Consider the following 15,089-nt stretch of genomic DNA (forward strand, 5'->3'; position numbering starts at 1 on the left):
GCAAGAAGGAAGAGGACAGCAAAAACAAGAAGAGAGCAATCAGCAACGGTAGCTGGGAGAATCAACAGAGTCTCTGATGCCTCTATCAGTGCAAAGGACTTCTGCATCTTTTTTGCAGAGAGGACAAGTGATCAGAAACAAGAGTTCACCTTGCTGCTGTTCTGCTCTTCTGCTATAGCTCTTCTTGAGGTCCCATGCCTTGGCTACCATATTTTGGTGACAAAATCCAGATGTCCACTAGACATGGTAGCAAAGTATTACAGAAAAAAAATAACTTTTTGCTGCTATCAAGTGGTCATACATATTTTGCAGTCCAGATATGGCTGCCTCATCCTATATCAAAGATCACCAACCTTTTCATGCTGGTGGCCCAAAGGCAAAGGGAGCAGTTGTGAAATTTGTGCGCATGCCTATGCATGAACAGGCCATGAGCGAACAGCTGTGTGCACCTGCACAACACTAGCAACCCCCATTTGCGCATGTGCACAGGTGTTAGCTGCCACCGCCACCACTAGCCCCACACAAAGGCGTGAACGGGCCGTGCAACCCGCATGGTGCTAGCAGCCCCATTTGTGCAGGTGCACAGGCACTAGCCACCACCTCTGCTAGCACCTCACACATGTGCAAGCGGACTGTACAACCCACATGGTGCTAGCTATCCCATTTGCGCAGGTGGTAGCCTCCACTGCTAGCCCCATGCACATGTGCAAATAGGTCTGCGGGCTCTAGCCTGAGTGGGGGTGAGTGCACACACTGGCCAGCCTGCCCCACGGCCTGGTGGCCAGTAGGCCACAGTCTGGCAGTGGGCCACAGTCCATAATTTGGGGCCCCTGTCCGATATGATCACAGAATTATAGAGTAGGAATGGACCTTAAAAGTCCATTGGCATCTTAACTGCCGTTTCCCAGTTTATGGATACCTTTTTGTTGCTTTTTGCTGTGTTTTCTTGTAATCACTTACTTTTCCAGTTTCTCCTGCCTCCAGTTTTTGAACAAACAAAAAGTCTTAAAAGAGATTCTGTATTTGCATCATCCCATTTATGCATCAAATGCCTGACTGTTTATGCCTTTCTATAGCTTATGGGATATTTTTACTTTGGAAAAGCACATTTGGGGTTACTTTCCAGTACGAGTGAGGCTACAGCCTAAAGCAAGTGGGACTGTGGCCAAAATAAGTTGGCTTGTGCTTGTTCAGGTAGCTCACCACATCTCACAAAAGCCACATGCATAGAGAAGCATTGGACTCTCCAAATTGCCACTATTTTGGACATTTAATTTGAAATGGCCCCTTCAGGATACTTGAAAATGCCAAGCTGACTAAGAAAGGCAAAATGTTGACTCTTAATTTGAAACGGCCCCTTCAAGATACTTGAAGATGCTAAGCTGATTAGGAAAGGCAGAGAGAAGACAAGAGATAAAGAGAATGGTGAATTGGAGGCAGTCCAGCACTGGTTGCCCAAGGCAACTGGGCTTCCTTTTCCTCTGAAGTGGTTATAGGAATTGGCTTCATTCATTCTTTTAATGCCATTGATAACCTGCCCCACTCTTCCTTTAGTAGGCAAGATGTTGGAACAAAGTGTCACATTGAGGGTCATAATAAAGGAAAACTGACTGCTGATTCAAGCTGTCCGTAGAAGAGTTTGCACTTCAGTTCCGTACCTCAACCAGGCCTTGCAAGATTCTGACAAAGATGACAAATCCAAAATGCACCCGAGCAGCAGATGGTATTAGCATGTTGAGGGTAGATGTCAGTAGTATCGCTGCACCAAAGACCCTGAAAGAAATTAATGGAATTATTGAGAACTATGCCTGAATGCTAATAATCATGTTTACATTGTGTGTAGAGCTAATAATGGATCTATATCTGTATTCTCTATAAGACATAGATGCTGGGACTGATCCAGGTTCAATTCCACACTTATATCTGGAAACTGGGTGAGATCCTTAGCCCAATTTACTTCACAACTTATTTGTGAATAAAATGGGAAATGTGTTCTCTTGCACTCCAAGAGAAAAGCTAGAATATAAATTGAAGAAAAAAAATTAAATGTCCAAATAATTATTTCTTAAATAGAGAATAATTTGGTATTAAATATTTAATATTTTCTGATCACCCCAAATCCTTCTTTACATGAAAAAAGTATCTTCATTATTTAAAAAACCCAGTTGCAATAACATTTTGAGTGGTAAGATCAACCATAGTACTAATGTTGAAATAGTAGTAGTAGTAGTAGTAGTAGTAGTAGTAGTAGTAGTAGTAGTAGTAGTAGTAGTAATAATAATAATAATAATAATAATAATAATAATAATAATAATAATAATAATAATAATAATAATAATAATAATAATAAAGTTGGAAGGGAACTTGGAGGTCATCTAATCCAACCCCCTTTCAGGCAGGAAACCCTATACCATTTCAGACAAATGGCTGTCCAGTCTCTTCTTAAAAACGTCCAGTTTTGGAGCATTCACAGTTCTGGAAGCAGGTTGTTCCACTGATTAATTGTTCTAACAGTCAGAAAATTTCTCCTTAGTTCTAGGTTGCTTCTCTCTTTGGTTAGTTTCCATCCATTGTTTCTTGTCCTGCCTTCAGGTGCTTTGGAGAATAGCTTGACTCCCTCTTCTTTGTGGCAGCCCCTGAGATATTGGAACACTGCTATCATGTCATCCCTCGTCCTTCTCTTCATTAAACTAGACATGCCCAATTCCAGCAACTGTTCCTTATATGTTTTAGCCTCCAGTCCCCTAATCATATTTGTTTCTCTTCTCTGTACTCTTTCTAGAGTCTCAACATCTTTTTTATATCATGGTGACCAAAACTGGATGCAGTATTCCAAGTGTGGCCTTACCAAGGTATTATAAAAGTGGTATTCACTTGATCTTGATTCTATCCCTCTGTTAATGCAGCTTAGCACTGTGTAGGCTTTTTTGGCACCTGCAGCACACTGCTGGCTCATATTTAAGTGATTGTCCACTAGGGCTCCGAGGTCCCTCTCTCAGTTGCTACCATTGGAGCAAGGTACCCCCTATACTATACCTGTACATTTGGTTTTTCTTGCCTAAATGTAGAACCTTACTTTTTTTACCATTGAATTTCATTTTCTTAGATAGCGCTCAATGTTCAAGTTTAGTTTCCTTTTAGTGAGGATATATAGATTACTTGCAATACCTTTATAATATGTTATAGATTTACATTATATTCATATACACGACTACTACAAAAGCTCCATTATATTAAGTTGGATTTTCTGTCCAGTCCAAAGCTAAACCTTCTGGACCCCTACAAACAAATCACACTCTATGAACCAAGAAGTTTTCTTTTCCTCTAATTTATAATTCTTTCCAAAAATTATACACACCAAATATATCTTCAGAGAGACTAAAAGACCTTCAAAGCATTCCTTTCAGACATCAACCTCTGCAGATAGATTAGACTGTCTATAGAGAAAAATATCTCCTAATCATTACCTTGATCAAACATCCTGAAGTATTTTAAAGCCATCTGTTATACAAAGGAGGATAATTCATAATAATATTTGGGGAGCTTGCATTTAATCATTCATCATATCATTGTTCACTTGAGATTTTATAGCTGAACATATCAAAATGTGATATATTGTATTTATGTCATCTGATGGAAATGTTTTGTCTATTGGAGCTTGATCTCCAATGCTGGCTTCATATGTGGACGTCATCACCTGATATTATTAGGCCAGTGAAAATCTGAATGTGAAAATACCTTTCAAGCTGTGATTAGGGGGGGGAAAATAGCCTCAAAAATGTGCCTTAAAGGGACCCCGTGAACATGTTGATTTGGAAAGAGGAAGCCATTTATCTCAAATCAGTTTTCTAGTGGAGAAACTAAAAATGTTCCTGTATAACCTTGAAAGATTCACCTATTTTGCTCAGATGCTGTAATAAACGAATAAAATAAGGAAGATGTTTTACTTTCACTTGAAACACTAATCAGAGGATGCTGGCCACCAAAACAGAAACTGCTACTTTCAGACTAAAATGGGGGCATGTTTTAAATGATTAAGATTAAGGCAGGAAATAAGAACACACATCACTAAGCGTGATGTCTGGTGTGGTCTGAAAACAGAATTGATATTGTTTGAAAAAGACAGACAAATAATTCAAGGCAGCTGTACCGGGAAAAGGTCACTTGGTCCATGGAGAATGCCCCACTCAAATGGAACTCCATTTTACTCTATTATTAATACATCCCAGCAAGCCTCTTTCTATATAAACAGTCTCTCTCTCTTTCTGTCTTTAAAGAAAGAAAAAAGGAAAGGGAAAAAGCACACAAAAGAGTGTGTGACAGACTGCATATACCTATGCTTAGCAATTCCTCCTTGTTTCCTGCAATTTTTTTTCCCCTAGCCTGGCCTGAATACAATGTTTACTTTAATATGTAGGTCATATTTCCTGGACAATGAACTCTACCCAAAATATATGAGGGGCTGGTTTCCAAGTATTCTATTTTTAATACATTCATTCCATATTCTTAAGAGTCTAAGAAACTGTCTTTGCATATAAAACTATCAACATCACAATAAGGTTGAATGTTACTTACACAGGTGTGCAGAAATGCAAAAACACCACTTATTTTAATAAACAATTGTATAACCATAAAGAGACATCAAAATATAGTCAAGGATACTTAAAATATCCATTTTTATTTTGCCTGCTCCAGTTACTTGACAAAAAAAGAAAGACATTCACATTTGCTTCATGCTTGCTTGTTGCTTGCTTTTGCTGGCCTGATTCATTCTTTTGGTTGTTGTTGTTTTTTTTTTAAATAACATATTTCATTTCATTTTCTTTCACTTTTCCATTTCACAGTTTTTTTCACCTAAGCCCAAACCACAAGCTTTAGTTCAGATTCCAAGTCAGGGATTTACTAAGAAACAGATTGATCAAACTGATTTTGGAAAATTGGAAGTGTCTTGGCGACGTTTCGACGAAGTCCCATTCGTCATCTTCAGGCTGGTGTTTTCAGCTTCGTGCTTCTAGGAGCAGTGTGTGATAGCAGTTAAATGGCAGTTAAAAGGAAGAAACAGCTGCTATCACACACTGCTCCTAGAAGCACGAAGCTGAAAACACCAGCCTGAAGATGACGAATGGGACTTCGTTGAAACGTCGCCAAGACACTTCCAATTTTACGTGGGAGAAAACCCGAATAACCAAAGACCTACATATATATATATTGATTTAATTATTTAAAAGATTTATATGCCCCTCCTTGAGCAGCTTACAACAGCAGTAAAACCCCAGAGCTATAAAACTATAAAATTAAAAAATAAAGCCATAAAATGGTAAAAAAAACAGTGCCTTAAATTTCTCTCCAAGAAATGTTTAATTAACTCCAAAAAATGGAGATACAAACCCTATAAAACATCATGCCATAAAGCAAAGCTCCACTCTACTGTGCTGAAAATGGGCAACATGAAATTTAGATCAACTCCAAGAAGGGGGAAAAAAAGTTTTAAAAATATTTTAATAATTGTTTTAAATTTGCATTTGATTTTCTCTATTTTCATTGACTTTCTTAGGCTTTTATGTTTTGTGTTCTTCAACAAATACAAAGAATTTTCTTGCTACAAATATTTTCACAGAGAGAGGGGGAAATTCACTCTAAATTATAACCTTTGCACTCTAGCCACTTACAAGTCTCTCTGCAACCATTTTTATTGTTCCCAAAAATGAACCAAGAGAATACAAAAAATAACATCTATAGCTATTTAGAAAGCATCAGAAAAATTCAACATCTTAGGAACATTTAAAGAGCCTTGCATAAATTATTGGTCAGCAGATGGAGCAATTGTTTAACTAAATTCTTCTTTAGGAATATTTACTTATCCTAGCTAACTAAAGGATTTACTTATCCTAAGCAAGAAATATTTTTAATTTAACTATTAAGTGGAATTTCCAATTTCCAATAGCAAATGTATTTCGCCTATTATGAAAGAATAATTAGAATAATATAATGGTAATAATATTCATTGAATACATTGAATACAGTACTCAAACAATCAATCAGAATAGAGCTGGAAGGGATCTTCAAGGTCTTCTAGTCCAACCCCCTCCTCAAACAGGAGACCCGATACCATTTCAGTCAAGCGACTGTCCTCAATTTACAACCACAGGTTAGTTAGTTTAGTTTATTGATTAGGCCATAGGCCATATCAAAATACAGAGTTCCAACATGTAATATTAATAAAATCCTATAAAAACAATTTAAAATGAAATTGGAGTAAAATACAATAATTTAATATATAGGCAAGTAAAATAAGATAAAATTATATTTCAGTATCACCCTTACAATCTACCCCAATGTGTCCCAATATACCGATCTTATCCAAACCATTTTATTCAAGTATTGTGCCGTGTTAAGTGTTGTTTTCAAATTCTGGCTACATGTATGTTGTTTTAATATGCGATTCTCAATGGGTCATTCGTTTAATATGTGAACCAAGGTACCTGTCTCTCACTCTCTTATACAAACAACAATCAAATAGTATTTGAGCCAAGTCCTCTACCGCTCTGCAAATGCAGATATGTCCATCATACGGTATAGAATGGAACCTCCCATATCTGACTGTTGTATCGAGCTGTTCGAATCACGCTCACGATTTACAACTACAAACATTTTCTGTTGCTAAGTCAGACATTTGTTAAGTGACTTTCACCCCATTTAATGACCTTTCTTGCCACAGTTGTTAAGTGAATTACTGCAGTTGTTAAGTTAGTAACACAGTTGTCAAGTGAATCTGGCTTCCCCACTGACTTTGCTTGTCAGAAGGTCGTAAAAGGTGATCACATGACCCCAGGACACTGCCACCACCATTAATATGAGTCAGTTGCGAAATGTCTGAATTTTGATCACATGACCATGGGGATGCCACATTGGTCATAAGTATGAAAAGTTTTTCGGTGCAATTGTAACTTCGAACGCTCACTAAGTGGACTGTTGTAAGATGAGGATTACCTGTAGAGAGAGAAACTGAAACCTCATGGGGGGAGGGGCAACCTTTGAGTCACTGTTGATTCTTGGTGGCTGCCTGGAGACATCCCTGCCGTGTTATTGCCATGAATTCAGAAGTGATTTGCCATTGCCTCCATGCTAGGGCTGAGAGGGATGACTGATCCAAACTGGCTTTGTGCCTAAGGCGGGATTAGAACTCATTGTCTCCTGGTTTCTAGCCTGCTGCCTTACCACTACACCAAACTGACTCTTAAAACTCAAAAGTGCTAACAAAATGCAGAAATTAGATAAAGTCTAAACCATACTTATAGTGTCCTTATCTCTCTGTTATGTCAACTCATCCTTCTTCAGGTGCCAGACTTACTAAGTCTTTTTGAAGAGAAAACTTACTTGGGAGCAATAGCTGTCAACGCTGCTAACATCGGATGTTTTTGCATTGACAACAGATGGAAATGTAGCCATCTTTTACTTTTTGCTTTTAGAGTTAGATGATGCTGGGAGGGAGGATGTGAACGAGACTCCAGCTAGACATAACAACACCAAGCCTAGAGTGAGAAACAAGGTTATTGTAACCAGAGCTGATAAGGACTTGGCAGGCTGGAGAACTGTAGAGGAAGCCCAATTTATGACTGTTAATTGGAGGAGGGAATTGTGCTTTGATACTATGTGCTCATGGGAGGAGAATTCAGTTTTTGGCTTCGATTATGCACTGCCAATGTTATGCTACTCAAAATAAAGATTCTTTAAGGNTTTCAGCAAGCGGGACTGACCTAGGGTGAATTTTAAATAGGGATAATTTTTAATGATTTTTAATAAGAGACACAGCTACAAATATTTGGTTTTAATTGGCTTTTATTGGGGAAATGTGCTATGTTGTTTTAATATGCTGTGAGCCGCCCTGAGTCCCGTGGGGAGAAGGGCGGCATATAAGTCAATGTATTAAATTAAAGTATTAAATTAAATTACTGTATTGGGGTCACAGAAACTAGGAAAGAAGCAGCCATGATTCTAAGACTGAATAGACACTGCCATGAGAGGGTATATCAACATTATATCAACATTATTTGTGACATCCTTGCTGCTTTCTGAGCTTGGATATTTGCTTGCAGATGTTTCATTACCCGACTAGGTGACATCATCAGTGCCATGAGTGTGATTAAGAAACTACCAATGAGGAAAACACCCAACACAAACCAAAATAGGCAAGGCAAGCTATTATTTATAACCAGGGAGCAAACTTCATACTCATTCACACTGATGATGTTACATCTAGTTGGGTTATGAAAAATGTGCAGTCAGAAAATCAAACTCAGAGATCGGCAAGGACTCCATAGTTCAGTCCTGAAGTACATATATCCCCTTCTCTTAGAACAGTAATATTTACTATAGGATACAACCCACTATAATAAAATTCTTACAGTATTTGACTTGGTAACTGAGATTCCTATGCTGACTTAATAATTTTAGAACCTGCTTACAACTACCCATCATTTTTCTAAATGCATTAAAGGGAAATAGCAGCCAAAAGGTTTTAGAAATGGATGTTTCATATATACATAGATTTTCCCCACCCAATTTTATATGTGTAAAATCTATTGTCTGTCTGTCTGTCTGTCTTTCTATCTAATCTACCATCTATCTATCTATCTATCTATCTATCTATCTATCTATCTATCTATCTATCTATCTATCTATCTATCTATCTATCTATCTATATCTAGCTATCTAGCTATCTATGTCTATGTCTATGTCTATGTCTATGTCTATGTCTATGTCTATGTCTATATCTATATCTATATCTATATCTATATATTGGGCTATGGCAAAAACTCAGAGCTAAATCCTTGCAGATGAATAAAGAAGATCTCGCTCCCTCCCTTCCCCCCCCCCCCGCATTACACATTTTTTATGAAGAAGAAAACCACTTTCTACATGCCACCAGGGAGGGGTGGAGGCATCTGGGTGCCCGTTCCTCTGATTAAAGCTTCTTTTAAACCATTTTTCAAAGGATTAATACGGATAAACTGATTCCCTGGCTCCTGCTTTTAATCTAATAAAGGCTTGAATACATTATTAATTTTTGCAACACATCTGAGGCCTGCTTTTGTCAAACAAATCCCACTCCCCCCTAATCCCTTAGTGCATCATTAAGCTGTGAAAATGACTTCATCACCCATGACAGAAAATTGAAGCCTCCCTCCCTCCCCCAAGCCATATGGCAAGTGAGAGTTCAGCCCCCTCTGCCAGGAAGCTGAGGCACTGCTGGACACTGGGACATCCTTTGGGCCTCACTTCTACAGCACTAGCCAAGGGCTGTGGAAAACAAGGAGCATATCTTGAAGTCACCTGCCAAGCCAAGTCTGCCAACACCTGCCAAGCAGGGCCTTCACGAGCTAATTTCCATTCCCATGGTACCACTAACACCCTATCATATGATACGGGCATCTCAAATGTAAACTGATCTATTGGATCCAAGGCAGCTTTGGACAGGTTTTTCTAATCACTTTGCCATTGGGTCTGTTCTAATTTACAATTACAGCCACACCAAATAGCATTGATGTTTCTGTCTCCATGGATCGAATGCCAGAGAAAGAGGGCATGAGTGATTTCTGTATAGGGCAGAAGAAAGAAATGTGTGNCTTTTTCAACAAGCGGGCCTGACCTAGGGTGAATTTTAAATAGGGATAATTTTTAATGATTTTAAATAGTCACAGCCACTAATATTTGGATTTTAATTGGTTTTTAGAAGGGGTAATTTTGTATATTGTTTTAACATGCTGTGAGCCGCCCTGAGTCCCATGGGGAGAAGGGCGGCATATAAATTTTGTAAAAATAAAATAAAAATAAATAAAGAATTAAGGTAAAGTTTCATCTGTTGGAACCATGACAATAGCTTTGAAAGGTTTTATGAACTGAAAAGAGGCTTGCATTCTTAATTCCATTTTGTTTCCTTATTCGGCATGCCAGATCTCCCTTGTCCAGAGAACCATCATGGAATGGAGTTTTGAAAAATCATGTGTTATATCCTGTACATTTACTTAAAGATAAAGCCTCTGAGATTAACAGAGCAAAATCCCAAAAGGCGTACTTAGTGCCAAAGTCTTATCTTCATGTGTGATCAGCAAGTTCCATTTTTTTTTATTCAAAGTTCCATCAAACTGGAAACAATTGTAATCGATCTGGCAAGAATGTTAGGAGAATAAACAACAAAAAAGACTAAAATTGCTATTTTTATATTATAGAATAATGGCTTCTGCATTATTATTCACAAAAATGTGGAATCACGGTCAATTCTTTAGCTGATGTTGGCCTTTATAAGCACTGTACTCTTCCCAAGAACCTAGGATATCATAATCTATTAGCAGAGGATAAGCATCTAAGCAGTATGACCATTTGTAATTGACAGATGGAAATTTTAGAAATATTTATTTATTGGACCTTCTCATTATTACTGCTCTATTTATATTCCTTAAAGCTGTACACCCTTCCTTCACTGAGATCAGATCTCCCATTTATGCCAGAATTCATATGCCTTGATTTGGATGGACTACAAGTTCATAATAAAGTTTCAGATGTTACTGTAACAGTAAAGAACAGCTACTGTATTGGGGTCACAGAAACTAGGAAAGAAGCAGCCATGATTCTAAGACTGAATAGACACTGCCATGAGAGGGTATATCAACATTATATCAACATTATTTGTGACATCCTTGCTGCTTTCTGAGCTTGGATATTTGCTTGCAGATGTTTCATTAGCCGACTAGGTGACATCATCAGTGCCATGAGTGTGATTAAGAAACTACCAATGAGGAAAACCACCCAACACAAACCAAAATTGGCAAGGCAAGCTATTATTTATAACCAGGGAGCAAACGTCATACTCATTCACACTGATGATGTTACATCTAGTTGGGTTATGAAAAATGTGCAGTCAGAAAATCAAGCTCATAGATCAGCAAGGACTCCATAGTTCAATCCTGAGGTACATATATCCCCTTCTCTTAGAACAGTAATATTTACTATAGGATACAACCCACTACAGTATAATAAAATTCTTACAGTATTTGACTTGGTAACTGAGATTCCTATGCTGACTTAATAATTTTAGAACCTGCTTACAACTACCCATCATTTTTCTAAATGCATTAAAGGGAAATAGCAGCCAAAAGGTTTTAGAAATGGATGTTTCATATATACATAGATTTTCCCCACCCAGTTTTATATGTGTAAAATCTATTGTCTGTCTGTCTGTCTGTCTTTCTATCTAATCTACCATCTATCTATCTATCTATCTATCTATCTATCTATCTATCTATCTATCTATCTATCTATCTATCTATCTATATCTAGCTATCTAGCTATCTAGCTGTCTATGTCTATGTCTATGTCTATGTCTATGTCTATGTCTATGTCTATATCTATATCTATATATCTATATATCTATATCTATATATTGGGCTATGGCAAAAACTCAGAGCTAAATCCTTGCAGATGAATAAAGAAGATCTCGCTCCCCCCCTTCCCCCCCCCTGCATTACACATTTTTTATGAAGAAGAAAACCACTTTCTACATGCCACCAGGGAGGGGTGGAGGCATCTGGGTGCCCGTTCCTCTGATTAAAGCTTCTTTTAAACCATTTTTCAAAGGATTAATACGGATAAACTGATTCCCTGGCTCCTGCTTTTAATCTAATAAAGGCTTGAATACATTATTAATTTTTGCAACACATCTGAGGCCTGCTTTTGTCAAACAAATCTCCCTCCCCCCTAATCCCTTAGTGCATCATTAAGCTGTGAAAATGACTTCATCACCCATGACAGAAAATTGAAGCCTCCCTCCCGCTCCCCAAGCCATATGGCAAGTGAGAGTTCAGCCCCCTCTGCCAGGAAGCTGAGGCACTGCTGGACACTGGGACATCCTTTGGGCCTCACTTCTACAGCACTAGCCAAGGGCTGTGGAAAACAAGGAGCATATCTTGAAGTCACCTGCCAAGTCTGCCAACACCTGCCAAGCAGGGCCTTCACGAGCTAATTTCCATTCCCATGGTACCACTAACACCCTATCATATGATATGGGCATCTCAAATGTAAACTGATCTATTGGATCCAAGGCAGCTTTGGACAGGTTTTTCTAATCACTTTGCCATTGGGTCTGTTCTAATTTACAATTACAGCCACACCAAATAGCATTGATGTTTCTGTCTCCATGGATCGAATGCCAGAGAAAGAGGGCATGAGTGATTTCTGTATAGGGCAGAAGAAAGAAATGTGTGTCTCAGCCTAATCTCTCTAGCCCAGGGGTAGTCAACCTTGGCTCTTTTATGACTCGTGGACTTCAATTCCCAGAATTCCTGAGCCAGCTTAGCTGGCTCAGGAATTCTGGGAGTTGAAGTCCACAAGTCATAAAAGAGCCAAGGTTGACTACCCCTGCTCTAGCCTAATTTCAAAACCCTCCAGGTAATTCTGAAACAGAATTGAATCTAAGAATTTTAATTCTATTTATTTTTGACAAATTTTCTATGTAACCCAAAGTTTAACCTTCAAAGCTTTATGCGGTCCAATGTTCTGGTAGGAGCTACCTCAGCTAGAGGCTAATATTGCTGGATTGTTATGCTAGCACAGCAGCACAGAATCAATGTCATAGAAACTGTGGCAGATATAAAGGTTAATTTTGCAATCCCAGCTTCAGCAACGCATCTCCAACCATCAGTCTGTCCTTGCCCTTTCATGAAACCTTGCCATTACCCACACAAAGGAAGCACCAGTCAATACACAGGGACAGCAAGAAGAACATATAATGTCATTCAGAACAAGGCACGCATCACCCTATTTACAGCCAGATAATAACAAAGAGTCCAAACGTGTATACGTGTTCATAATGCAAAGGGTGGCAAGCCAGCGCAGAGGCTAACTACAGCTGTGACTTGAATAACACAATCTTTGTGTATTGTTTACTTAATTTGTTTCTACACTAAATGGCCCCAACAATTTGGCACATGGCAATTTACAATACTAGTAACAATCAAATCATCATCATCATCATTAGTAACAGTAGTCACCCATAAAAAAGAATACAAAACAACATAGAAAAGCAATGGTGTCAATACTGAAGCAAATTAGAATAGGACTTTATGTGGAGAAAGCTAAAATATGGGAAAAAATAGATTTTTCTTAGGCAACATTTATATAGAAGAAAGTAATAGAACATTTGGGAAAGAAAAAAAATGTGTTGGATCAAGAGTTCTTTAATTTAGAAATGTTCTCACTCTTTGTGACTTGGAGTTAGCATATTAAAGCTATTACATATTGTTGCCTGGGGATATGGCTACAATTCCCATTGTGACTCCACAAAGCCAACGCCATCATCTTTGAATTCCTAAATATAGTATCATTGCTTTAGGGGGGGGGGGAATGACCCAGAAAATGCCAGGGGTCCTGCTCCAGAAACAACATGAAAACAACTGGAGTCCAAATTAGGTGATGACAAGCGCCTTTGCTTCCTTCCAGCCTCCCATTGACAATAGGACAATTCAGAACTGCTTCCTAGCTGAACATTGCAAATTTCTGTGCATAAATTGGTTTGTTTATAAGATATAAATTAATGTCAGCCTTTCAAAGTGGATCAGACTAGGAAACCAATGTTATGTGGGTCAGAACTATTTTCACTGTAAAGCTATAGTAACCGAATCTTGCAAGACTGAATATGTCCTTCCCTAACCCCCACCCCGGACATGTGAAATAGGGAGGGGCTTTACTGAAATATTTACAATACTTTCCTGGTCTGAGCTCAGCTCCTTTAATCTGACCATCACCTTCATACTTACCTCTTCACAGGCCTTTCCTTCAAAGCTGTTCCCTCCTTCCTTTATACTAAGTCAGCATCAATAGAATTACATTCTCAATACAAAACCAAGCACTACAATCATTAACAGTTCAAAGCTTTGTGGAAGAATGTTTTTACTAACTTGCTATTGGAAGAATAGGAAACAAGGGGTCAGGCCAAGCTCAGTGATGAATGCAGTGCTTTTTTGTAAAAAAAAAAAAAAAAGGTGCCGGAACTCACACACGTCATACAACCCGCCTTGCCTACCCTACAAGGTTCCATCCAAAAAAGGTGCCGGAACTCCGTTCTGGGTGTTCTATGACAAAAAAAGCCCTGGATGAGACAGTGAGATCCAATTGAGTTCAATGCTTTATTAGCTTACACCTAATAGACAGAACCTTGCTAAACCTGAGGTATAACTTTCTAACCTACCTGAGAGATTCTAGGGTATGGTTACCCTAAACTTCTTCTGCCCCTCCCTCCCCCCACTCCATCCAGCTCAGGGCTGTGCAGTCTCTTAATTTGGGCCTCTTTCTGGGAAAAATCTGTGTGGCCAAAGTCTCTCCCATTGCTCTTGTAGATGCACATTCCTTCACACAAGTGCAGTTCCCTGGGGAGAGTCTCCCACAGCCTGGGAGCCAACTAGGAGAAGGATGTTTCTCACATATCAGAGAGCTTAAATTCTTGTAGCACATAGGTTCTCAGATGGTCCTCCCTTGTTCTCCTGAGTAACCAGAAAGATTCACAGCTGGAAAGGCAATCCTGCAGACTCTAGGCCATTTAGGGCTTTTTAACAATAGTCCCACATGCATCACATTGCAATAATCAAGGTACAATGTAAGCAAATATGTGGATAAATATTAGTACGTATAACCTACTGCAAGGGTCAGCTTGCACACTGGCATTCCTTGCCAAAACCAGCTTTTGTAAATCTAATGACATCTGAGTTTTCAGGAATACTGTTAAACTGCTCCCGGAGGCATAACATGGGTCACTGACCTAGATGTTGAACTATAGTCCCCTTTGCATCATGTATTGGGTACCTCCTGATTGCAAGGACCATAGTTATATTCTTAATCAGAAACCTACATTGATCCCAGAGTAAAGGAAGGAGTAATCAGTGTACTTAAGTGTTGGCAAACACATCACAAGGACAATTTGGATATCAATAACAAATAATAATACAGTGAAAGATTAATCCAACAGAAGATGAAATATCCAAGCTACTGTAAATCACAAATGTCAAACTTAAAAAAAAACCAACCCAAAGTAGAACAAC

At 38.6% G+C, this 15,089-nt stretch overlaps 1 protein-coding gene across 1 annotated transcript in view; it reads right to left on the bottom strand.

Moving 5' to 3' along the window:
* The window catches only part of SLC17A6 (solute carrier family 17 member 6), a 54,692-nt gene that overhangs the window by 9,925 nt on the left and 29,678 nt on the right, over positions 1–15,089 (bottom strand). The window contains exon 4 of the mRNA XM_015823300.1: positions 1,659–1,773. Within this exon, the coding sequence (XP_015678786.1) occupies positions 1,659–1,773 (115 nt within the window). The remainder of the gene's footprint in view (positions 1–1,658; positions 1,774–15,089) is intronic.

The sequence above is a fragment of the Protobothrops mucrosquamatus genome, unplaced genomic scaffold (assembly GCF_001527695.2).
Source record: "Protobothrops mucrosquamatus isolate PMUCROS unplaced genomic scaffold, P.Mucros_1.0 scaffold1828, whole genome shotgun sequence".
Classification (NCBI taxonomy): Eukaryota; Metazoa; Chordata; class Lepidosauria; order Squamata; family Viperidae; genus Protobothrops; species Protobothrops mucrosquamatus.